The following is a 24,345-nucleotide window of genomic DNA, read 5'->3' as shown; positions in this document are numbered from 1 at the left end:
ACTCCACACTTACCATCACTCTCGTATTGTTTTTCCTCACTGATTTATTTATTTTTCACTTGCCTGGATCCTCTGGCCTTTGTGTTTGTAACCCCTAACCTGAACTTTGAATAGATGCTCAAAGTGGTGTCTGTTTTCCAAGAGGTCATTGAAACTAGAATCCCTTCCACCCTAAACTCTGCCCTGACAACCAGGCTGGAGGCCGACCCTCAGTGGGAGCAGAACACAGCCTTGCCCAGGCCAGGGAATGCAGTCTCTTCCCCCTAGGAATGTGGTGGTGCTCTGTGTCCAGGAGTGTGTTTACAAATGGGCAGGCTTATCTTTTGATGGCCTCAAAACACCAAAAGATCTCCAGAAATCACTGAAACATTCTTCGTTTAATCTCAGCAAGAGTGCTGTTTGCAATATGCATGGTTCATGTTCTACTCAGATGATCACACACTAAATGAAACCAGTAGCAATCTTTGGGAAATCCTTTTTTATGGCCTCGAGAACCTGGCTGTTGAGTGGGAACAAATCAGGGAGAGAACAGAACTCTCTGGCCGAGACCTCCTCTCTGAAGCCAGAGCCAGCAAGACTGGGCGTCTGAAGGAGGACTTTGCATTTGGGAAGATTGAGCAACTCACTTAGGGCTGATTTCCGAACTGAGAGTCACGGATGCATAGACACATACCCTCGCTGCCAGACACGTGGAACTGGAGGGGCCTTGGGAGACACTGGAGCTGCTGTGCTGAGGACCAGCAGACAAGGGCCGGGGTAAAGGAGAGCTGAGTCCTGGACTAGAAGTTGGACTCGAATTTTGGAATCTCGCCAAAGAGCAAGTAGAAGACACATCCATAAGGGCCTTGCTTATCTCAGAATGGGATGAATATACGGCTTCAGACACGCTTCCACCTAGACAACACGGTGGCACCTCGCTGGTCCACGGCCCGACTGTAGCAGCCTCGCTTGTGTTCGCACCCGAGCAGAGGACTTCAGTCCCGAGCTGGAGGGAGAGAAAATGACTGCCCAGAAATCCAGCAGAAGCCTTTCTTGGTGACTCAGTGTTTGGGAACACAGATATTAGTCTGAGCACACCCAGGTCTGAGGCCTGGCCATGCCCTTGGCCAGCTCATGTGTCTTATCTGTAAAATGGGGATATCACAGGGCCTAGATAATGCACGAGAAGCGCTTCCCACGGGGCCTGGGTGCCTGCATCTGCACCCGCCACGCTCTCAGCCTGGATTTCCCAGTCACCGACCCGGGAATCTGATTTAAGTGCAAGAAGTAATTTAAGAGGGGGTCCGGGTCACACAGGTAGGGGAGTGAGGAAGCGAGGCTGGGCGGGGAGGGTGGTGCTGTGTTCAGAGCCGTCAAGGCCTTGGGCCGTCTGTCAGAGCTGCACTTGGGGTATCTATCCACCTGCAGATGCTTGTGGTGGGAACCGAGAGCCCCGAGGGGATGTGGGCGGGGCAGGGATGGCTAGGCTGTGAAAACTGCCCTTGTGGTTCTGATTCCTCAATTTTCCATCTTGGGGCAGAAAGCACGTGGGCTTTGCAGCCAACGCAGACCTCAGCTCACATCCTATCCCTGCCCTTTACTAGCTATGTGACTCTCTTTGCCTCTCTGGGCCTCAGTTTCCCCATCTCTCAAAATGGGAACAAGTCTCCAGTGCTGCCAAGTTAATTCAGAGGGTTAAGTATGACGTTGGCCGCAGAGAGGCAGCAGGTGGTAGGTGCTCAGCAAACGGGAGGCCCGTGGTTCTTCTCCCCCAACCACCCACGGCACGCGTCCTGCTCCGGGTGAGGCCGGCTGGCACCTACGTCTCTCCAGGTGAGCTGGACATGCTGACATCCCACCTAGTGTTTGCGTCCGATCTTCTGAGCGATGTGTGGTCCTACTGCAGTGATCTCCCTAGCTGTGTGTCGTCCGGCTGTTTCCCCTCTAGCTTCGCGGGTCTGTGGCTTTCAGATCCAGAAGGGGAGGCAGTGGCTGGCCTGAAAGAGGCCAGGCCAGGAGCGAAATCCCAACGGGAAGAATTTCTGACCCTGCAGCTCACCAGGCAGTCCAGGGTCCAGCGCATGGGCAGATCCAGGGGCTCCTGCTGAGTCAGAGGGGAAGAGAAGGCTGGGGGCAGGGACGCAGGATGCCTGGCTAAATTTGAATTGCAGCTAAACAAATGAATAACTAATTAGGATAAGTGTGACCCGAGTATTTCACAACACATACCTATTCTGAAGAGGTTACTCGTAGTTTATCGGCAATTCAAACTTCTTCACATACTAGTAAGTTATTTATTTGTTTCCACACTTATACTAATAAGTTATTTGTTTATCTGAAATTCAAATTTAACTGGGCATCTTGTATTTCTCTTTCCTAAACCTGGCCACCCTAGTCTGGAGGAACAAACCCTCATTGGAGGTTTGGGTTAGAACCCAGCCCAGCAACCACCCCATCAGCCCTGCAGGCCAAGAGGAGGGGAGAAGGGTCACCTGCCCCCACTCATTGCATCTGGGGTTGGCGGGGAGCACCTTTCAGGGCCTCATTAGAGTCATTTACCATGTAGCGTAAGATACTATGAACCGTACAGTGGAGTCGGTCACAGATCCACTCGCGCTACACCTAGACGTGCAAAGAAAATGCACTTCTTCGTACGCGGCGGGGTCCAGGCAAACGCAGGCTGGTTGGCAGCGTGTGATTATGTCTCAAGTCAGTTCCGGGAAGCAGATCTGAGACCAGGATGCAGGTGTGCACGGCCCAGGGACAGGGAGGGGTGAGCAAGGCTGCTGCCTGCTGGGAGATGCTTCCGCGTGCTCTCACAGCAGCACAGGAGCGGGAACGGTGTCACAGAGTTGGTCCTGCCCAGAGACAAGGGGGCCAGGCTTTCCTCCTCAGTGTCAGGGCTCACTGCTGCCTTCAGCCTCCCAGGCGTGTCCAGGGGCGGCTGCTTCCACGGCAGATCCAGCACTGCCGGGAGAGCTGCCGCTGTGTGTATTGGTGGCAGAGCTCTTCACAGCTGGGAGGTAGGCGCCCCAGCTGGTCCAGGGGGTCCGGGCGTGGCACCAACCGCCCTACTATGCGCCTATCAGTTTCACCCTGTGTCCTTTCAGTGTGAGTAGTCAGCTATCAGGCCACTTTAAAGAGTCTCTTTTGGGAGACGGTCTCCTTAGTGGCCTCTCTCCCCCTCTCCAGCCTCCCTAAGGAATTCTGTGGCTGTGGGGCTGGGGAATGATGCCGATGCATCTTTATGGCAGTGGAGGATCGGGGCTTTGAGGGCTCATGATGTCTACAGGACAACGGCCTGATCCTTGTGTCTGTGGCTGCCCCAGTCTCCAGGGGTGACTAGCCCCTTCTGGTCTTTAAGGGACATTTTGACCCCCAGTCCTGGAGTCCATGGTTTGGTCATTTGCCGTGCTTGTATGGTCCCCAATCCTGGAACCTCTTCATCCTGACTCCTGGCTCCAGCTCACCCATTACCCCTAGAGCATCTCCTGCCCGGCACTCAGCACTGTTCATGGCTGCCACACCCCTGCCCGAGACACCTGAGAACAGCCTGTTCTTGTCATCTCCTGGTAAGGCCAGGCAAGCAATGCATCATTCCCACGGCCCAGCCAGTGTGCCAGAACTTTCCCTCTGGAATCTAACGTGTCTGCCCACTTTGGGATTTTTGTCCCAGAGAGGGAACCCCCAGCCCCTATTACCTGCTTCCCAAAAATCATGTTCCCTCTGGTGGGTAATGGGGTGACCTTTCTCATTCTTCTTTTTAGAATCCGTGGGGCAGAAGAGGTAGGCTCTCCCATCTTTCTTTCTTCTGGGGAAATTCCTCCTCCTTCCCAAGACGACATTGTTTTCCCCTTCTCTCTGGGGCTGTCACGGCAGAGAGAGGAGGAATCAAAAAGCCCTACCCATAGTGAGGTGGAAATCAAGAAGTTAAAATATATATCTGTTACAGTACACCCATGTGCATAGCAGAGTTACCCACGGCAGCTAAAAGGTGGAAGCAACCCAAATGGCCATCAGTGGATGAATGATGATAAAAAATGTGGTCTGTACATACAGTGGAATACTGCTCAGCCTTAAGATTCTAACACACGTCACAACCTGGATGTGCCTTAAGGACATTATGCTGAGTGAAATAAGCCAGTCACAAAAAGACAAGTAGTGTCTGATACCACTTACGTGGGGGGACTAGAGCAGTCAAATTAGAGACAGGAAGTAGCATGGTGGTTACCAGGGCCTGGGGGAGCCGCTGTTTATTGAATGTGGAAAAGTTCTGGGGATGGTTGCCAAAACCGTGAATATACTTAACACCACTGAACTGTCCACTCCCAAACTGACCAAGGTGGTAAATTTTATGTTATGTATATTCTTGTCACAGTTAAAAATAAAAGTAAAGTGAGAAGGAAATCTGTTACATAAGCAGGTGTCTTGTCCGTGGAGGGTAACTAATATACTCATCCGTTCCTTAGATGATGTGTTTTATTAGATCAGCCCTGGATCCTTTGCAGAGAACGGGCCCCAAAAAGAGAAAATATTTTCATGAAGAAAGGATGCAACAAGGAATAGTCCCCTCAGAACCACTATTTAGACAAAAGATATCCAGCAGAGACAGGATTTTAGAGAAAGGGGAAGTTATATTTAGGGAGAGGTGTTTGGGAGTCAGACTCATCGGATGAGAGAGGTGAAGTCTGGACGAGCTGGGGACAGGTGGCTTCTTCAGGGGATCACTGTAGGCAGCGATCTTAGCACAGGTCTAGAAAACCTTGCTCGAAACTGCTGGGGCCACAAGTTTTGGGGGAATTCAGAATTTTTGAATTTTGGAAAAGCAATCTGGTACCTCATCTGTGTATCCCAGACCATTTCCAGTGGAGTCTGGCTCCTATAAATAAAGCCATTAATATTCCTGTGGCAAAATGTATAAATATGCACACTAAGTGAGATAATAAAGATTATTAATAGCCTCCTGTCAGTTCAGAAGAGGTTTTGTTGCCAAAGAATTATCAAAATCTTTTGGTTTCCAGAGCTTTTTGGATTTGAAAATGGCAGAATAGGGATTGTGGACCTGTGTGAATTTTGTATCATCTAAAGACTGTAAATCAACAGAGACACAAGATATTGGAAGGGACCAGAATGATGAGTTCCAGCTACCCCAAGATTCTGATTTTATAAATATGAAACCAAAGTCACATGCCCAGGGTCACCCTGGGCACGGTCAAGAGCTGAGATTAGATTCAGGTCTTCGACCCCCAATCCAGCACACCCAAGCAAGGGTCTAGGTGTGGCCTTCAGACCTAGACTGCCTTTTGAGTGAAGTCTGGAATCCATGAAATCAACCTTCCCTCTCCTTTCCAGTTCCCTGAAGAGGTGACTTCTTGCCTCTGGGAAAGTTCTCCCTTATAGCTGAGTTCACCCTGTGTATTATACCTTCCAATGGGCCAGTTTTCTCTGCGTAAGGCACCTGCAGAAGGCCTTGTCCTATGGTCCACAGACTTAACTCAAGGCCTTGCATACAGATGGTGCTCAGTAAAGATCTGAGGAATCATTGAATTTATTTGCATGTTCATCACTTGTAGATCCACCTAGAAAAAACCTATAATTAAAAGATCATGTGTAAGACAGCCACCAAAGATCTTGTTTGCCATTGTAGACTTGGAGTCAAGGGCCAAGAAGGCAAATATATCCTTTATTTCTGAATGATGAACATTAATGGTCATTGAAAATGATTTTTCCATCCTTGATGCCTAAGCCCTGGGACTGATCCTGTCCCAGGTCTCTGGGCAGAATGAAGATGCCTTTCTGCCTAAGATGGTACTTAGCACACAGTAGGTGCACCATAAACACTTCTTGAATGAGTGAGTGAATGGATGACATTGGGGGTGTATTAGTTGGGACTCTTTGTTACAAAGAACACCATCTCAACTTAAATTGAATTAAACAAAAGTAGAAAATATTGCCTGATGTAATTGAGAAGTCTAGGAGGAGACGCCTTCAGGCATGGTTAGATCCAGGCCTGTGAATGATTATTGGGGAACCTCTCTCTTTTCTTATCTCAGATCTGGCTTTTCTACATGTTGGCTTCTGTCTCAGGCAGGCTGTCAGGTGCAGGTGATGGCAAAGATGGTTACTATCAGTTCTGTTTTCACATTCTATCAGCTGAGTAGTCCTTGCAGAGAAAGATGGCATTTTAAACCAGCAATTCTAACAGAAGTCCCAGGCTTGGCCTGGGCTAGGTAATTAATGCACCCACTTCTGAATCAATCACTGGCCATAGTGATATGCTAGCTTCATTGCCCAGGGCTGAATATAATTGCCCCCTGGTGCCAAGGTGTTGGGAAGGCAGAGATTGAGGTTTGGGGAAGAGTGGTCCCCAAAGGGAAGTAGAGGTGATGGTCCCGGAAGCAGAGGGAGCAAGTGCTGAGCAGGGGTAGACAACAGATGTGTCTGCAGGGCTGGATGCTAAAGGGTCTTTCCATGGTATACGAAGGATGCAGCAAGCTCGTGTTTTAAAAGACAATAGTGTTAGAAGCAACAGAGATCAACGTGATCTCCTACTCACAGAGAATTGCTTGATTTAAGAAGTAATGATTAAATAAAACCCCGATGAATCAGCTCCCTGATAGTGGATCTTACTCTGCTCCAGACAGCGCACAACGCAGCGACCTTCTGTTAACTCATCTGATCTGAACAACTATCCAGTGGGACACTCATCACCCCCAGTTTACAGATGAGAAAACTATGTCTTTGGTTTAGGAATCCTCTCAAGGTCTCCCAGCTTGTAAGAGAAGGGGCACATATCCCACCCTCTTATTTCTGACTCCCTAGCTTGGGCATGTCCTCTGCCCATCTGTATCCCTAGGCCTGCCTTCTCTCAGATCTGCTTTGCTCCGTGTGGCTGGCTCCTCAGGTGGGCTCCCCATGAGGGGTGGCAAAGATGGCCAGCAGCAGATGAGCAATTCTCACCGATTAAGACCTTCACAGGAGCACCAAGATGTGTCCTGAGAGGGGGAGGAGTGTCCCACGCCAGCCCCGAGATCATTCTCACCCTCATTCTCCTCCTTCCCTCGGGGCTACCAGGCTGCTCTGTTTTGAGGATACAGGGGTGGATCCTGAATTTTCCCACACATCTGCTTAGTTTAGGAACTATTTATATTCTCCATAACTTTCAGGCTCTGGGCAGCTTTTAATAAAGGGTATGAGCCCTTTGAACACCTGAATTCAAGTTGTAAAATAAAGGTAGAAAGAGAAAATAAAGACACCGAGCAAAAGCAGCAAACATGATGACTACAAAGGGAAGGAGGTTTAACCAATGCTAATTTCCATCCTGGTTAGCTCAGAGACTCCTGGTAGGCTGAGCAAAAAGGGAAATATGACACTTATAAATTCTTTCTGTCATAAAGGTAGAGATACACCAATTTTGAAAGGTACAGGTTTTTCTTCACATGAAACTTCAAATGGTTGATCGTGTGGAACATTTTATAGAACAAGATGTAAGCAGAATGGTCCCCCCGGACCCTTTGCTGCCACCCTCAATAAAGGGTGAGGGCAAGACATGAATCTTACATATTATGCTCGCAGTCCCCTGGGGAGGGCAATACCGTGTACACCCAAACCGAAAGCAAGCATGAAATTAAGATAATTTACTCATTTACTCAAAATGTTTTTGGGCAGTTTGAATATATAAACTTTTAGAGATATAGATAAAAGGTCTACTTACACCATTTGATTCCATAATTTAATTACACACATTTAAAGTTACATATTATATCAAATAATATATTTAGGAATATATCACTTTTCCATTCACATTTCAGGAAAGCAACAGTATTCCAATTATATTTATGTATATCACCACATCAGTTTCTTCGTCATCGGGGTCACTTTTTCAGAGGATAATGACTTTGCTTCTAGCGAATGGTTGTTGAGCAATGTTATCTTTTGAATTTATGCGTGTGTCCCCACTGGACACTGAATCCCAAGCCCCACATACCCACCTGTAGAGCATCAGCGCCCCCCACTACAACCCCATTTCTCTGTGGGGCGGATCTGTGATCACTTCCTGACAAAGACCTATTGCTCAGATTTCTTAAATGATCTTTAAATGATGTCAAACAGTTGCAACTAGAAGGTCATTCCTTTGGGAATCATGATTAAATTCCATGGACTCTTTTATTCCTTATTTAAACAGGTGGCTTCTCTAAGTATCTAAAACCAGACTTGACTGAGGTCATTTCCTGCCAGTATGTCCCTCCCCAAACTGTACTTTGAGGTTCAAAATACAGTAATTGATAAGCACGCTCAGGAACACAGGAGTCTTTGGCAGCAGTTCTCTCAGATGGCGGTGGGGTGCTTAATCTCACCGTGCTGCACCCTCCCACCCCCCTGCCCTGAGCCCTCCCCAGAAACTCCGCTGCCTTAGAAGGGAACGCCGGTCTGGGGAGCAGGGCCATCCATGCTCTGCTCCGTGCATGGTCTTGAGCAGGTCCCGTAAATTCTTGGGCCTCCATTTTCTTTTGAGTGAAATGAGGGGTTTAGGCTAGATCAGAGAGGGGCAAGGAAAGCAGCGGGGACCAGGCGGCGGCTCCATGTTTGAGGCGGGGGTTGGTATTTTCACCTCGTTCCCAAGTCAACAGAGTCATTCTCCTTTGATCAATTTTATATAAAGGGATCCCAGGTAAAATTTCCTTTGAAGTAAAAGATTGCTTTTCTTTTTCTAATTTTTGAAAAAGGGGAGATAGGCTGTTATTGAGGTCTGCCTGCTCTGAAGTTCTCTGACTTCAAAGCTGTCAGAGTCATAGTCAAATCTTCCCACTGATGGCCGATGAGGACCTGGTGACTGGCGACTGGGGTGGGGGTGTAGGCACTGCCTGTGAGTTGGTGAGCTTGTGCCAGGCTATGCTTCATGCTAATTAAATCAAACACTAGAGGAGGGACCCAAGCATCAGTAATTTGTAAATCTCCCAATGTGGGTCTAACGTGCTGCCAAGTTCAAGAATAAATGGCATTGACATGTGATCCAGCAATCCCACTCCTGGGCATAATTTGAAAAGATACATGCACCCCAATGTTCACAGCAGCACTATTTATAGTAGCCAAGACATGGAAACAACCTAAATGTCCATCGACAGATGACTGGATAAAGAAGTTGTGGTATATATATATATATATAATGGAATACTACTCAGCCATAAAAAGGAATGAAACAATGCCATTTGCAGCAACATGAATGGATGTAGAAATTATCACCCTAAGTGAAGTCAGAAAGAGAAAGACAAATACCATATGATATCACTCATATGTGAAATCTAAAATATGGTGGAAATGAACTGATTTATGAAACAGAAACTGACTCACAGACATGGAAAACAAACTTAAGGTTACCAAAGGGGAAAGAGGATGGGGAGGGGTAAATTAGGAGTTTGGGATTAACATATACATGCTACTGTATATAAAATAGATAAACGACATGGTCTTACTGTATAGCACAGGGAACTGTATTCAATATTTTGTAATGAACCATAATGAAATAAGTAAAACTAGAATCAGGGAAAAAAAGAATAAATGGCATTGGTACAGCCATTGTGGGAAATAGTATGGTGGTTCCACAAAAGATTAAACATAGAATTACCATATGATCCAACAATCCCTCTCCTGGTATATATTCCATATACCCCAAAGAACAAAAAGCAGGACCTTGAAGAGATACTTGTACACCCATATTCATAGCAGCATAATTCGCAACAGCCGAAAGGTGGAAACAAGCCAAGTGCCCATCGATGGATGAATGGCTAAACAAGATGTGATACACACATACAAGGTGAGCTTCCTTAAAATGGAAGAACATGACACAACATGGTTGAACCTGGGGGACATTATGCTAAGTGAAAGAAGCCAGTCGCAAAAGGACAAATACTGTATGATTCCACTTCAGGAGGTTCCCAGAGCAGTCACGTTCATAGAGACACAGAGCAGAACGGGGGTTGCCAGGAGCTGTGGGGATGTGCGGGTGAGTAGTTGCTGCTCAATGGGTTTAAGAGTTTCACTTCTGCAAGTTGGAAAGACTTCTGCAGGTGGGTTGCCCAACAGTGGGAAAACATGTAACACTACTGAACTATCCACTTAAAAATGGTTAAGACAGTACATTTTATGCTATGTATTTTACCACGATTAAATACAAAATAACATAAAAAGATTTAGTGGCATCACGTCATGCCTTGCTACTCAAAATGTGACTTGTGGGCCAGCAGCATCGACGTCTTCCAGGAACTTGTTAGAAGTAGAGCGTCTCGGGTCCATCCCACACCTGCCGCAATCCAACATGCATTTTTTGACTAGACCTCTCCACCAGGGGGTCGGCATGTATGTTAGCCTTTGAGAGGTGCTGATTGTGATGGACTGAGTATCAGACCAGGGTTCAGAAGATGGAGCAGACAAGCTCATTCGCCTACCCAGCACCCGCCTCCTGTCTTCCCACATCCTAGAGAACCCAGTGTTCTCCACGCAGCCTTATGCTGCGAGGCTGACCTTGTCCACACCCCGACGTGGTCCCAGCCCCCTGACCAGTGACTTGTTTAGGGCTTGGTGTGTGACCTGGCTCTGGCCAATGACACGTAGGGAAGTTCTGCTGAAGAGGTTCTGGGGACACCCAAGCAGAAATGGCCTTTGCTTCCTTTGGAAGGTCTCATGTCAGGATGGTACCTGAGAAAATTCTGTAGGCACCTTGGGACCTTGGGGGCAGCTGGCCTGGTCCTTGAAAAGCAGAAGCACTGACTGACAAGATCTTGGGTCCATCTCACTGATGAATTTCTGGTTGTGTGAGATTAGAAATGTATTTATTGTTTAAGACCATTTGAGTCAGGATTTTCTTTTTCTTTCTTTCATTCCTTCTTTCTTTCTTTTTTTTTTTTTTTTTTAATGGTGCTACTGGGGATTTAACCCAGGACCTTATGCATGCTAAGCACGTGCTCTACCACTGAGCTATACCCTCCCCCTGAGTCAGGGTTTTCTGTTACCTGTAGCCCAGGGTTCCTCAACCTTGACCCTATCGACGTTGGGGCAGGATAACTCTTTGTTGCGGAAGAGCAGCTGTGTGCATTACAGGAGGTTAAGCAGCAACCCTGACCTTTACCCTTCAGGTGCCGTTAGCACGTCCCCCTCCCTCAGCTGTGTCTCCAGACACACTGCCAAATGTTTGAGGGGGGACAGTTCGCCCCCAGTTGAGAACCACTGTTGCAGACAAAGGCATCCTCATGAATGCAAAGACATTTTCTTCAACGGGTCCTCAGGAGGCAGAAGATTGCTCCGACGCCCCAGAGTGTCTCAAGGATCAGAGTGAGATCAGGTGTTTGAGAAAAGCAAACACACAGGGTGTTGCTAATCATTCACTGTCTTTGGTGTTGCTGGTGCCTGGATAACAGTGTTGTACTTTCCACGGACTCTTAATAGGCAGAGATGTTTAACTTAACAGATGGCCAGCGCGGATAGCGAGTGGAATTTTCCCTCGGCAAAGTCGGTGACCCCGCCAGCTCTCTCCCGGGCTCTTCCTCCTGCTCAGAAACCCTGATTTCTTGCCACCCGGCCCTGAGCTGGGCCACCATCCCGCCTCATCGTCCCATGAGGTGATGGGCGCTGCTTTCACAGGTGAAGAGGGATCAGCATATTTAATTGCTGACGAGAGAGATGGAAGCCCTCCACGTAGTAATGTATTCGCAGCTCACACGTCTGTGCGTCTGAGACCCGCAGAGTCAGGGGATGCCGGGCAGCCTCTCCTGCTTTAAGTCCCCTTTCGAGAATCAGCCGACACACAGAGACCACTTTCCTCAGGAGCCCCCAGATCTGAAAATCAGTGCCTTGGGGTCCATCACTTCTTGGAGAATTTGGTTTCGTCCAAAGTGTTCCCTGGGGGCAGGAAGTCTTACGAGGGGAGCTGGACTTTCCAGAAAGGTCTGCAGGAGAGTTGGGAGTGTGAGGACAGGCAGGGGGACCAGTGCTGTGAAAGGGAGGCGTCTGAAAGCAATGGAAGCTTCTATCACTTATGTTGTTGACTGTTTACCATGTGCCAGGTGCCGCGCTGGGCACTGGGGGAGAGATAGGTGACAAAGGCCACTTGGAGGCAGCTGCGACCCTCAGGGGCCTCACCCTCTCTTGGAGGGGGCGTGTGTGGTAGTCGCTGGGCTGCTCTCCTAACCTTGCCCCATATCCCGGTGTGCCACCCTCGGTGCCTGCCCTCAGGCACAGGACCACCACCCCAATTTGGGGCCCCATCCCAACTCCCACCCCTGCAACCCGTGTGTTTGCAGGCCACTAACTCCCTCTCTGAACCAGAGGGAAGAGGTACACTGGACCGTAGTTAATGTCTTCGGCCTGGCACATGATGGTTTGGACTGGAGAAGGCGTATGTTGGCAGCTTCTAGGGGGAAGCAGGGGAGGGGGCATGGCTTACAACAGTGACGCCAGGCCCTGGTGCAGGCCGGCTGTTTCCACAAAGGAGACAAGCTAAGGGTCAAGCAGATAAAGGAAGGAAGGCAGAGTCAAGAGAGGTGCAGGGAAGTCAAGCTGGAACCCTTTTATTTTTGAAGTATGGTTAATTTACAATGTTGTGTTAATTTCCGGTGTACAGCATAGTGATTCAGTTATATATGTGTATACACATATATATATTCCTTTTCATATGCTTTTTCATTATAGGCTATTACAAGGTATTGAATATAGTTCCCTGTGCTGGGCAGTTGGACCTTGTTGTTTATCTAAAGCTGGAGCCTTGATCAGACCACCTGTGACCCACCTCTGAACTTTTTGGTGGCAAATGCTAATAAACCTCCTTCTGGGTGAGCCAGCTGGAACCGGACTTCCTGTTGCTTGCTTCATAAACCAAGGGGATGCAACAAGGGGCAAACCTCTGTGTGGGCTGGCTGAGGGGGGACATCCATGCAGAGGGCAGCAAGGCGGTCTTCACCCAAACCAGGAGGACGGTGCCCTCGCTTAGCAAAATGGCTGGTATTGGGGGGCTGCTTTACCCTGTGAAGCAGACCTTATATGTACGGAGACAGCCTCTGCGATCTGACAGGGAATATCGGGGTGCTGGCTACCTCTGCGTCCTCACCAAAACCCTAGGGGATGCGTTCGGGGGGAAGGTAGCCCTTTGGAGGGTGAAGAGGGATGAAAATACAGCTTTGCTAAGAGAGTCTTTATTTCTGTGGCCTGAGCAGGACTTGCTGGGTTGGAAAAGCTGGTTTATCCCGCTGAAGTTAGAACACAGGTGACAAGTCAGGTGACTTAGCCAGAGGAAAGATTGGGGTCCCGAGAAAACATCGTCCCCAGTTTCCAGGTCTCTCCCGAGCATCTTGGCTTAAGGATGTCACGTTGATAAAGCCTTATTTGGAAGTTGCAGCTGAGATGCAGTGGGGTAAGGAGCAAATCTGAGGTGCCTCCCCACTGAGAGATGTAGAAAGATGCCCCTGATCTGAGGAGCAGGGCGGCAGGCCAGGCACAGAGGCCAGTTGCCAGATCAAGGGTACAGACCTGCAAAGATTTCCAACTCGAACCCCCAGCCCGTGGACTTGAAGAGAAGAAACCCAGTACATTCTCACGGGAGCTGAGATGCTAAAGAAAGTGGCCAACTAGGGTCCTGAGACTGCCCTGCCCAGAGCTTGTAAGCAGCTGGTGCTAAAACAGTGACCCTCCTTGGAAGGCATTGACCCCGAGCCCGCCCAGATGTTAACCAGGCAGTGGACCGGGGAGACCCCCCAAACCCAGAACTGGGCCGCCATCTTGTCTGACTGAGGGACTGGCTTCACCCCCAGGCAAGGAATCCTCCATATTTCCTCAATATTGTGCATACTACTGACCGATGGCAGCCGAATGTGTTTCCCATCTTTTCTTCCTCCAAAAGGAGACTTCCCCTTCTGGAAATCCTTACTGCAGATGTCCTGGGTTTTCCCAGCGTGGCTGGCTACACTGATGCTAGTGAGCTTCAGAATTTAGTTCCTAGGTTACCATTCCCCGCGTAGCTGCTTCCAGACACGGTGGGGAGTATGATGCATCTCCCAGAAGACATGAACTTGAATCTGAATCCAGTAACTGGACGAATCATTGGGCTTCACCCTTTGGGGGAGGGGTGAGTTCACCCTTTGGGGGAGGAGCCAGTCTATTTTAGCCAAGTGCGGATATTTCTGATGATTATGTAATGGGATAAGAGCGGACCAATGTTGGTCTGCCAAAGGGGAGGACCACAGTGGCACATTGTGGTTACCTTTCACACCCACCTCCCCTCGTCTGGATTATAACCCTGATTTTATCCCGGTAACTGCTTGAATCACAGCTTGTGTGGATTAGGGAAAGCTAACTGGGGCTGGGCACATGGCGGACCCTCAGCTCACACTGGTGATGTACACCTTCAAGACTCAACGAGGCTCTGCTTGGAACTTCTCAGAAACACACTCTCTCTCCTTCTTTTGGGGCTGATTTGGTGGGAGGGGGTTATAAGCTGCCATTTCACCACCATGAGGGGAACCAACCCAGACCGAAACCAACACAAGGAGGAAAAGGTGAAAGAATGAGAAACAAGGATCTGTAACCCTGACTGTATCATCGCCCTCCCCTTGCTCTTGGACTTTAGAGCTCTGGAATGTCTTCTCTAATATTTTGAGCCAGTTAAAGAGTTTTCTGCTACTTGCAACCACACAACTGACGAGTATCGAGTGTGATGAAGGCTAAAATAAGAAAAAAGAAAAAGTGATGGTGGTTAAGAGAGAAGGTAGGTTAACTAAGAGGCACAGGCTGTTTCTTTAAGCAGTTAGAATGCTTGGAAAGTTGGAATGTTGGAAAGGAACCCAGCAGAGTTCTTACATGAAGCACACCCATCTCACGCGGATTTCTCGGATTCATCTGAGGCCATCCTACACACGTCTTAATCCATGCAGGGGCAATGGGTATGGAAAGGCCCTCAGAGCAGAGCATTACCCTTGGCATCTAAAAGTCCCCAGTCAATGTTGGCTGGCAGCAGGAAGCCCCCCATCTGTTGGCCCCAGCCCCCTGGTAGGCCAGCACTGAGCTCCCCGATGCCCATCCACACCGTGAGCAGCGGTCGCCTCCTAACCCTGTTCCTCCCCACTGCTGTTGCAGAAGATGGATCACATGTCTCCCAGACTGAGAGCCTTCCTCTCTGAACCCATCGGAGAAAAGGATGTTGCCTGGGTAGACGGGGTCAGCCACGAGCTTGCAATCAATTTGGTCACCAAAGGTTTCAACAAGGTAATGCCGTTTTTCTTCTTTCTCAAGCCTCTCTTCCCCTGATCCTACCAGATGGCAGCCGCTGCCACATGTCCCCACACGTGGCCATCAGAGAGCAAAGCTGCCACTTGGCAGGGCGCCACGTGCTGCAGCGCTCCTGGCCCGCGTGCTTGGGTGGGCTCCAGGGTCCGTGGACGATGGGCAAATTGAACCACTTTGACTCAGAGCAGCTGGGCTATGCCCGATTCGCTTGGTGCTCAAACCCCCAGGGGTCAACCAAAGTAAGCCTGCCGCCCAAGTCTGGGTCTGAGCTGTCAGAATGGATGATTTGGGTGCACTCCCCACCCCCATGGAGAGACTCATGGGGTCCCACTTGTCCTGGCAATGGCAGGTGGAGTAATAGCAGCCTGGGGTCTACACCACAGAGTAAGAGGATGTGAGTTGTTCTAAGCTGTCACTAGCAGCCCAAGAATGGCCTCACGGACAGCCAATGGGACTGGAACACTATCTTCTATGCACTCGTATTCGTGGTGCTGTTATGAAGCTGCTGGGAACCTTAGAAGAGAAGGGGAGACGTTCCCAAAGAGAAGCAAAGGCAGGGAGTGAGTGGAAATTCACGGGCAGCGCTCACGCGGTGAGAAGCACCAACAGCAGAGCTGTCGCCGATCATTCCCTTCAGTTTTTAGAGTCAGCCCGTGCCGCAGGGCAGGCAGAGGCTGGGCACTGCAGCGTGCACGGCTGCCCACCAGTCTGGTTGGCATCGGCCCAGGCCCCGCTGTTTCCAGGGGCATCTGAGCTACAGGGCCGGTGGTTTTCTGGTTGACACGCTGCTCTGTGCCAGTTGTTAAATATTCTGAATATCACCCCGATCTACCACCGTTTAATATCCAATAGGTGGTATTACCAGGAAGCTGGATCGAGACAGATTTGATTCTTTCCTCCCAGGTGAGGGAGCTAGGGCCACTCCCAAGCAGGTGGGAAAGCTGGTAAGGCTGATTAGGGAAGACACTTTAAATTAAAAGTTACTTATCAGAGGAAATGATGGTCCCTTTTACTTTCCTATTGTGGTGTAGCATAACCACACTGATATGAAGGGTTCAGCTCAATGAATTTTTACATACACACACACACACACACACACACACACACAGACACACACACACACAGACCCACCACCTGGATCCGGTGATCAGACACCTCCAGAATTCCAAAAGGTTCTCTTGTGTGTCTTCCAGGCTGATGCCATCCCCCACTCCCAGAAGTAACCACTATTTTGGCTTCTACCACCATGGATTTAATATTTCCATAATTGTGAGGTTTTATTGTTGTTCAGCCATACTTATTTAAAAAATTTTTTTTTAATTTTTGTTTTGTTTGGGGGGAGGGTAATTAGGTTTACCTATTTATTTTAATGAAGATACTGGGGATTGATCCCAGGACCTCCTGCATGCTAAGTAAATATTTTAATTTACAAATAGTAAATTTCACCTTTTTAACACACAGTTCTGCAAGTTTTGACAAGTGTGTGCAGTCATGTAGCCACTACCACAATCAAGACATAGAACAATCCCATCATGCCAAAATGTTTCCCACTGCCTTTCATATTTCCCATCTCAGCTGCTGGCAACTACTAATTTTTGTTTTTGTCCCTATAGTTTTGCCTTTTCCAACTTAACTGTGTTTTAAATGACTGTACATAGGATGATAGGCATATTAAAGATAAAGGAATGAATAACTAATGGGAAATTTTCAGGCATTTGAGAACTTGCTACACAGCATCAGGGCTCTAAGGAAAAAGGAACTGGCCAGGTCCCCAGAGATCTGCTCCTCTGTGGACCCGACCTCCTGTCTGGCTGTGACCAGCACTCCATTTCTAGGCCCTATTTGCTCTGAGAGCTACTAACTCCAGGCGCTGACACTGGGGATTTTGCCTTCCTCCTCTGTGTTGAGCCCCTCACCCACCTGTAAATGAGATGAGAGTCGCTATCTCTACTTTACCAATGAGGAGAGAGAGGCTCCGAGGAGTCAGTGCCTTGATAGAAGTCCTGAGTGAGGACCAGAACAGCCGTGGGTTATATCGTCACAAACCACAGAGAAAGACCAGGGCCAGGTGGTTACCCCAGCAGAGAGGGGGCTTCCACCGAGATTTGGTACTGAGACCCTGTATTGCAGCCTGGAGCCTGGCCAGGCCTATAAGAGGAGCCAGCAGGAGACCCCGAGGTAGCACCTACAAGCTGAGCAGGTGCTTCTGAGTGAGGCCCGGTCTGCGCGCAGGGCCAGCAGCAAGAGCCTCTGGGGCAGGCGGGTCCCAGATGTAGCAAATAAGATGCCGGCTCCTAGAGTGCTTTTTTTTTTTTTTTTCACTAGCTAATATCACTGTAGTGTTTCTAATAGACTATTTTTAAGAGCAGTTTTAGGTTCACAGCAAAATTGAGCAGAAAGGACAGAGACGTTCCACCTCCCCCCAGCCCTCATACACAGCCTCCCCCATCAACACCCACCCCCAGAATGGTCTGTTGTTCCAGCAGAATCGACACTGACACGATACCTCCCAGGCCTGTGGTTTATATAAGGCTTCACTCTCGGTGCAGCACCTTCTGTGGGTTTGGACAAGTGCGTAATAACACGTACCCACCATCTAAACATCCCGCAGAGCTGCTCCATGTCCCACCATCCCTCTGAGCTCCTGGGTTCTGTGCCCTGCCTGTGGGAGGCCCGAGCCTGCGTGGGGAGGGACACCTCTCCAGCCTCGGGCTGGCCTCTGCTGGGGTGTGGCAGCCCCCTCCCCAGGATGGGGGTCTCCAGGGTTTCTTGGCTGTGAGCAGAACCCCCTCAGGTTCCACTCCTGCTGGTGACAGCTTCCTCGGCCTTGTCCCATGGGTGCTGGCCCTTTCTGCACCCTTTCTGAGGACCTGCCAGGACACAGACCCATAAAGCTGCCCTCAGCCCTGCTTGCCTGTGCCCCTCACTCAGCCGCTCCCAAGACCCTAGGATGCTGGAGCCCGGGGAGGCCAGGACTTATCAGGGCAACTGTCCCCTCCCTCGGGCTGCGGCCCTGAAGGGGGGCAGGTGTGGCGGCACCCTCTCAAGTTCTCTTCTCCTCCATTCCTGCCCCGTACAGGTCAAACTTCCATTTCTTCTTCAACAGAAGGTGTGGGGGTGTTGGGAGGGGACCACCCCCATGTCCCTCAGTACTTTCCCCGAGATCTGTACGTGGCTCAAACAGTTCTCTGGCTCAGTTTCAGCCATGACTGTCAGAACTATTGATTCTGCTATGGACTCACCCAAGTCTCAAAAGTCAGAAATGCAGCTCTCTGGGTGATTTTGTGCCTGCCCTTCCCTGGAGCCATCAGCTGCAGTCTGGTGACCTGGACCTCGGCCGTCCAGTGCGGTGCCACGGGCCACTTGTACTGGTTGAGCTCACATCTGAATCGAGGTGCTGTAAACATAAAATACACGCAGCCACATTAAGGATTCAATATCTGCCCCCAAAATTGAAAAATATCTCATTAATAGTTTTTATTGATTACATGTTGAAATAATATTTTAGAAATACGGGAGAAAAACATTATTAGAATTCATTTCACCTGTTTCTTTCCCCCTTTTGCTGTGGTGGCTAGAAAATTGGAGATTGCATATGTGCTGGCTCACATGAGACTTCCCCCGGTCGGCGCTGGTCTAGATTTAAGGGCAGAAGGGCTGCCAAGGTGAAAGGAATGACCAGAAAAGGGAAACTACATCATGCCCAGGGTGCTCAAGGTTGCCTTATGTCCTCTTGTCCCCCAACTCCACCCCCATGCTCCACAGACTCTTCATGGACCGCAAACACATGAGGGGACCACCCTGCGGAATCAAGGCTCCTCTCAAAGTAGACTTTTGTCCCCTTCAAGGCCACACGCACAGCCCACCCGCTCCAGGACGCAAGCCCGCCTCCTGCCCGCCCGCCCCGCCTAATTACCGAGCGTTCAGTGCGCCCCTTGCTGTTACGTGCATCAGTTGATTGTTTTTTTCTGTGCCTTATGTCAAAGGTACTGCTCCGTTTGGTGTCCTCCCATATCGTCCCTGAGGCAAAGGATTGCCCTATGTTCTTTGCACTTCTTCTCTATGAAAACCCCGCCCGCGGGGGAGTGAAGTTCCAGGCACTCAGTAGATCAGAGTCATGGGGCAGTGCTCAGCGGGCGAGCGCGGTGCTGTGGGGGGACTAACCCTGGAGTTATTCCAACAGCGTGGGAGGAAGTTTAACATCCCCCCGAATCCGGTTTGGCTCAGTGTTCTTGGAAGACCCTGTAAAGTCACATCCATGTGCCTAAACCTTCCTCGTGAAAGGCACTTGGAAGATGAGAGTGGGGTCGATGTTCTGGGTGCCCACCTGCTCCCCGAGTCTCTCCCACCTAAGAGAACTAGCACACGCTGTTTGCTCCATCTCAGGCATGGTTCTAAGTGCATTACATATATTTCTTTTATTTAATCATCAAAAAACCCTGTAAGGTACACTGTTTCATCTTTTATTTTACTGAAGAGGAAACAGGCACAAAGAAAGCCTCCAAGTAACTCGCTCCAAGTAACTCAAGGTTAGAGAGATGACATTTGATTCTGGGCAGACAGGCTCTGGAATGGGCAGTAGGGCACTGGACCCCTCTGCCTGCTGCCTGGGCCCTACAAGGGGTCAGCCACATAAGTTTGGGGTTACCCTGTGTAGGGTTGCCAGATAAAACATAGGATGCCCAGTTGAGTTTGAATTTCAGTTAAACAAATAATTTGGGGTGGGGGTAGGTATAGCTCAGTGGTAGAGTGCGTGCTTAGCATGCACAAGGTCCTGGGTTCAATCCCCAGTACCTCCATTAAAATAAATATATAAAAACCTAACTACTCCCCTCCCAAAAAAATAAAAACACACACAAATTTTTAATCTAAAAAGAATATCTAATATCTTTTTAAAAAAGAATATCTAAAAATAAATAAATAAATAATTTTTTAGTACAAGGATGTTCTAGGGAGACAGGGAGGAGAAAGACGAAGGGGCACTGGATTGAGCATTCACCCTTCCAACAAGGAGTTTTAAGCTGGAAACGACTGAGAGATGCTGGATTTGCGAGGTGGTCATCGGCTCTCGGGAGGCCATGAAGGCTGAAGAGCCAGCATCCAGTTAGAGGAGGAGAAAGAAAGATGTTCATCACACGAGGAAGCCTCGTGGTGCTGCAAAGCGCGTTCACCGAGGGCGCGGAGGAGCTGGGAACTTGCAGAGGGGACGTGGCAGCTTGAGAACGAGGGGGCCGAGGCTACGTATCTCTGTTTGGAAAGGCCAGGTGTCCTAGTGAAGACCGAAAGTTTCAATTAATGGAGCCAGGACCAGCTACCTAATTTGCGGGGCCCCGTGCAAAATGAAGATGGGAGGCGCCTGGTTCAAATTCATTAAGAATTACAAGATGATGGCAGCAGAGCCTGAAAACAAGTTGTGGGGACTCTCCGAGCGCAGGGTCTGTGTGGGGGCGGGGTCACAGCCGAGGGACCCCAAGCCTGGTGCGGACTCAGATGCTGCTCCTGTTTGACTAGGAATGGGCAGGGCGAACTGGAGGGCGGGCCAGACCTGCTCCCTGTTCGGACTCGGCGTTGAAGGGAAGTCTTCCCTCGGCCACCTCCTGCCACGGGGGCAAAGGCTGCCCCAGGAAGGAATGAGCATCCCTGGCTTGGAGGTGGCCTCTGTCCAGGCCGGTGGGACAGGGAAACGTCTGCCAGGGCTTCTGCGTCACTCTCCCTGCAGCCAGGTTGCTGTGAGCTGTGGTCCGAGGAGGGAGAGTGTGGTTCCTCTTCTCCCCATCAGGGGCTCGCTTTCTGGAGCCTGCGGAGAAATGCAGAGGGGCCCTAGCAGGGCCATGACGGGAGCCCCCAACTCCAGTTTAACTTTCCCTCCCTGCCACCGGCTGGAAGTTGGAGGGTAAACCCAGAGAGAAAGGGTAGAAGGGAGCGTCAAGTTGCAACTTGGCTCCCAAGACAGCAAGTTGAGGCCCTTCTGCCTGCAGCATTCCTGGAAACTTCACCTCTGGTCCCACAAGCCACGCATTCCCTGCCATCCTAGCCGCTCCGCGTGGAGGCTCTGATTACTGGACTGGCTAATGCCAGTGGCTGGGATAGCAGAGGTGCCAGGCCAGACAGCAGACGGCTGGGATGCTGGGGAAGGAGGCTGAGGAGAACCCGGGTCTTAACCTCCTGGGCTCTTAGTGACTCCATCTGGAGAATGGGATGGGGCACACGCGAGAATCCGATGGAGTAAAGCGTGTCAGTGCTCAAAAGTGCCATTTACTATTGTAATTATCATCAGCGATGTTCCCTCCCCTGGGACAAAGCTCTGTTTCTCAATCCTGTTCCACAGACCACACCCCACCAACACCTACTGCACCAACGGGCTCAATCAACATTCAGTAAATGTCTATTTTTTAAAACACTGAATTAATACACATCTCAATAAAATCACCACTGAAAAGACAAGGATACCAATAAAGCAAAATCAAATCATTCTGAGCAACTACATTGCTTTTTACAAGATAGTTGAAGCAAAAGTTTAAAATGACCATGAAAGCTGGTTTTCTTCTCAACAGCTGGATCTCAACTAAAAATTTTAAAACCCCAAACTCCAACACTTGGGTATATTTTACCACTGGAATTCAGCTTTTATTTAATTTCGCTTTTTAAAAAATACATTCCCTTTGGTTACGATGAAGTTTGCTTGGTTTTATGTAACTGAAAGTACACAGAGGCCAGCGGGTTTTCCTGGAGAGGGCCCAGGACTCACAGCCTGGACACTGGCTCTCATTCATTCTAGACTGGAGTGCCGCTGAACCAGCCCCAGGAGACGCGCATTGACCATGACCTTAAATCTACAGGCTTTCCCATTCAGTGGCCCAGGGGTCTGTGGCCTCAGACATCTCTTTTTCCACATGGTCCTTGGTCCTCAGCAGTAACAGTGATAAAATAGCACAAGAGGAATGAGAAAGCTCTCAGGACAAGGATTCGGAAAACCAGAGAATGCCATAGAACTTTGAATCGTGGGGTAATTTAATCTTTCCTTTGTGTGAATTTTTCACCCAGAGAGACTCTTCGGAGGGGGAAGAGGGGCAGGGTTCAGCTGGCTTCCTGCCTGTCATGCTCCTCCTGCAGGGCTCCATCTTCCAGGACAAAGAAAGGAATTTGCATTTTTTGAATGGTCTTGCAGTTGAGTTCACACAATTCAGTTTGCAGGGTGGGGCAGAGCAGATCACCTGTCTTCGGAAGATGCAGAAACTGAAGCCTGGAATCTGCAGGTTCTCACTTCAGGCTAAGTGAGTTGCCTGTGGTCACACAGTTGGTTTGCGAAAACAAATTGACGCTATGGTGCCCTTCACCTGCTGGTCGCATGTGCAGTGGTTCTCAGTTGAGGAGATTCTGTCCTCTGGGGACACCTGCCAATGTCTGGAGGAGGTTATGACGGTCCCAGTTCAAGGGAGGGGGATGTACCACTGGCATCAAGTGCGTAGAGGACAGGAATGCTGCTAAACTTCCAACAGTGCACCCCAAGTCCCCTGGAGTCTCCCAGAGTCCCCCGGAGTCCCCGGCCCCAACCCAGAATCCTCACAGATGTAATAGTGCCAAGGGTTGGAAACTTTGCGCCGGAACAATTAAGGAAGTGGTGGGGTGGGAGCAGCTCTAACTCCTGTGTGCATGCGTCTCCGAGAGAAATACTAGATCACAGGACCCAAGGGATCATCAGAGGGACACAAGGCTCTTGCTACTCAAAATATTGTTCCTGGACCAGCATCAGAAATGTAGAGTCCCGGGCCTCACCCTAGACTTACTGAGTCCAAAGCTGCCTTTTAACAGGATTCCCAAGTGATGCGTGTGCCCCCATTAAAGTTGAGAAGGACAAGGTCAGGTTCATCCCCGGCTGGACAGCCCCCAAAGCCACCTGGAGAGATGGACGTTTAACTCGACTTTACATCTCACCAAGGGCCAGTCTCCGAATCGGACCCGAGCCCCCCTCCTTTGATTTTCTCCCGAGTCCTCGAGCGCGGACTCACAGATCTGAGTCCGGCCCCCCCTACCCCCGTGTTCCTCCGCAGGCCTACATCCTGTTGGGACAGTTCCTTCTGATGCACAAGAACGAAGCCGAGTTTCAGAAGTGGCTCATTTGCTGCTGCGGCGCCACCGAGTACGAGGCCCAGGAGAGCTCGAACTGCCTGAAGGAGTGGTGCTCCTGCTTCCTGTAGACCCCGCTCCCGCGGCGCCCATACATGCCGCCTGCGCACCCACACCGGCTCCGAGTCGTTATTTTTGTTTTTCACTTTAATGATACCCGGTCTTTTTAAAAAGCAGCTCAAGAATATCAAGGCCAAACACAAGAAAAACGGCCCCCAGATTCCACCACCCAGAAACTGCTGTGCCTTGCACGAATGTCAAGCCAGCCGTCTCTTAGCATACATTTACATAAAGGGGTGGATTATTTTATTTAAAAATGGTAATTCACACAAACTACTATATGCAGAACAGATAAGCAGCAAGGTCCTACTGGAGAGCACAGGGAACTCTATTCAGTAACTTGTAATAGCCTATAATGAAAAAGAATGTGTATATATATAGAGAGAGAGAATATATATACATATTCAGATATATAGATATAGATATATATATATATATATATATATATATATAACTGAATCACTACGCTGTACACCAGAAACTAACACAACATTGTAAATCAACCATACTTCAATAAAAATTAATTACTTAATTAAAATGGGAAATACATTTTAAGTCAGTATGTAAGTTATCTATTGCTGCAAATGAACCCAAAACGTAGCCGCTTAACACAAAACAATAATTTTATCTCACTCAGTCTCTGAGGGTCAGGAACTGAGAGCCACTTAGCTGGGTGGATCTGTCTCGGGGTCTCCTGGGAGGTCACAAACTATGGGCCAGGTTGGCTGGGGCTGGAGGACTTACTTCCAAGATGGCTCAGTCACGTGGCTGGTGGCCTGAGGCCTCAGCTGCTCTCTGCCTGGGCCTCCTGCAGGGAGGACTGTCCCGGTGTGGCATCTAGCTTCCCCCAGAGTGGCGGGTGGGGGGGCCAAGAGGGAGTGAGAGGGCACAAAGCCACCCTCTTTCATG

At 49.4% G+C, this 24,345-nt stretch overlaps 1 protein-coding gene across 1 annotated transcript; it reads left to right on the top strand.

Moving 5' to 3' along the window:
* The first annotated feature begins 1,738 nt into the window (after nucleotides 1-1,738).
* BANF2 (BANF family member 2) lies at nucleotides 1,739-23,753 on the top strand. The gene is made up of 3 exons (XM_006194894.2): nucleotides 1,739-1,812; nucleotides 15,100-15,228; nucleotides 23,301-23,753. Exons 2-3 carry the CDS (start codon nucleotides 15,103-15,105, stop codon nucleotides 23,445-23,447), a joined length of 273 nt encoding a protein of 90 aa, XP_006194956.1. The 5' UTR covers nucleotides 1,739-1,812; nucleotides 15,100-15,102; the 3' UTR covers nucleotides 23,448-23,753.
* The last annotated feature ends 592 nt before the right edge of the window (nucleotides 23,754-24,345 follow it).

This window comes from Camelus ferus, chromosome 19 (genome assembly GCF_009834535.1).
Source record: "Camelus ferus isolate YT-003-E chromosome 19, BCGSAC_Cfer_1.0, whole genome shotgun sequence".
In the NCBI taxonomy this organism is placed as follows: Eukaryota; Metazoa; Chordata; class Mammalia; order Artiodactyla; family Camelidae; genus Camelus; species Camelus ferus.
The sequence above is the reverse complement of the archived record's forward strand: the minus strand, read 5'-3'. Positions and strand labels throughout refer to the sequence as shown.

Excerpts from the sequence above, each read along its gene's own strand:
- BANF2 (XM_006194894.2), top strand. The coding sequence starts at position 15,103 with ATGGATCACATGTCTCCCAGACTGAGAGCCTTCCTCTCTGAACCCATC. Across the intron at positions 15,229-23,300 it reads TCACCAAAGGTTTCAACAAG|GCCTACATCCTGTTGGGACA; the intron begins GTAATGCCGTTT and ends GTTCCTCCGCAG.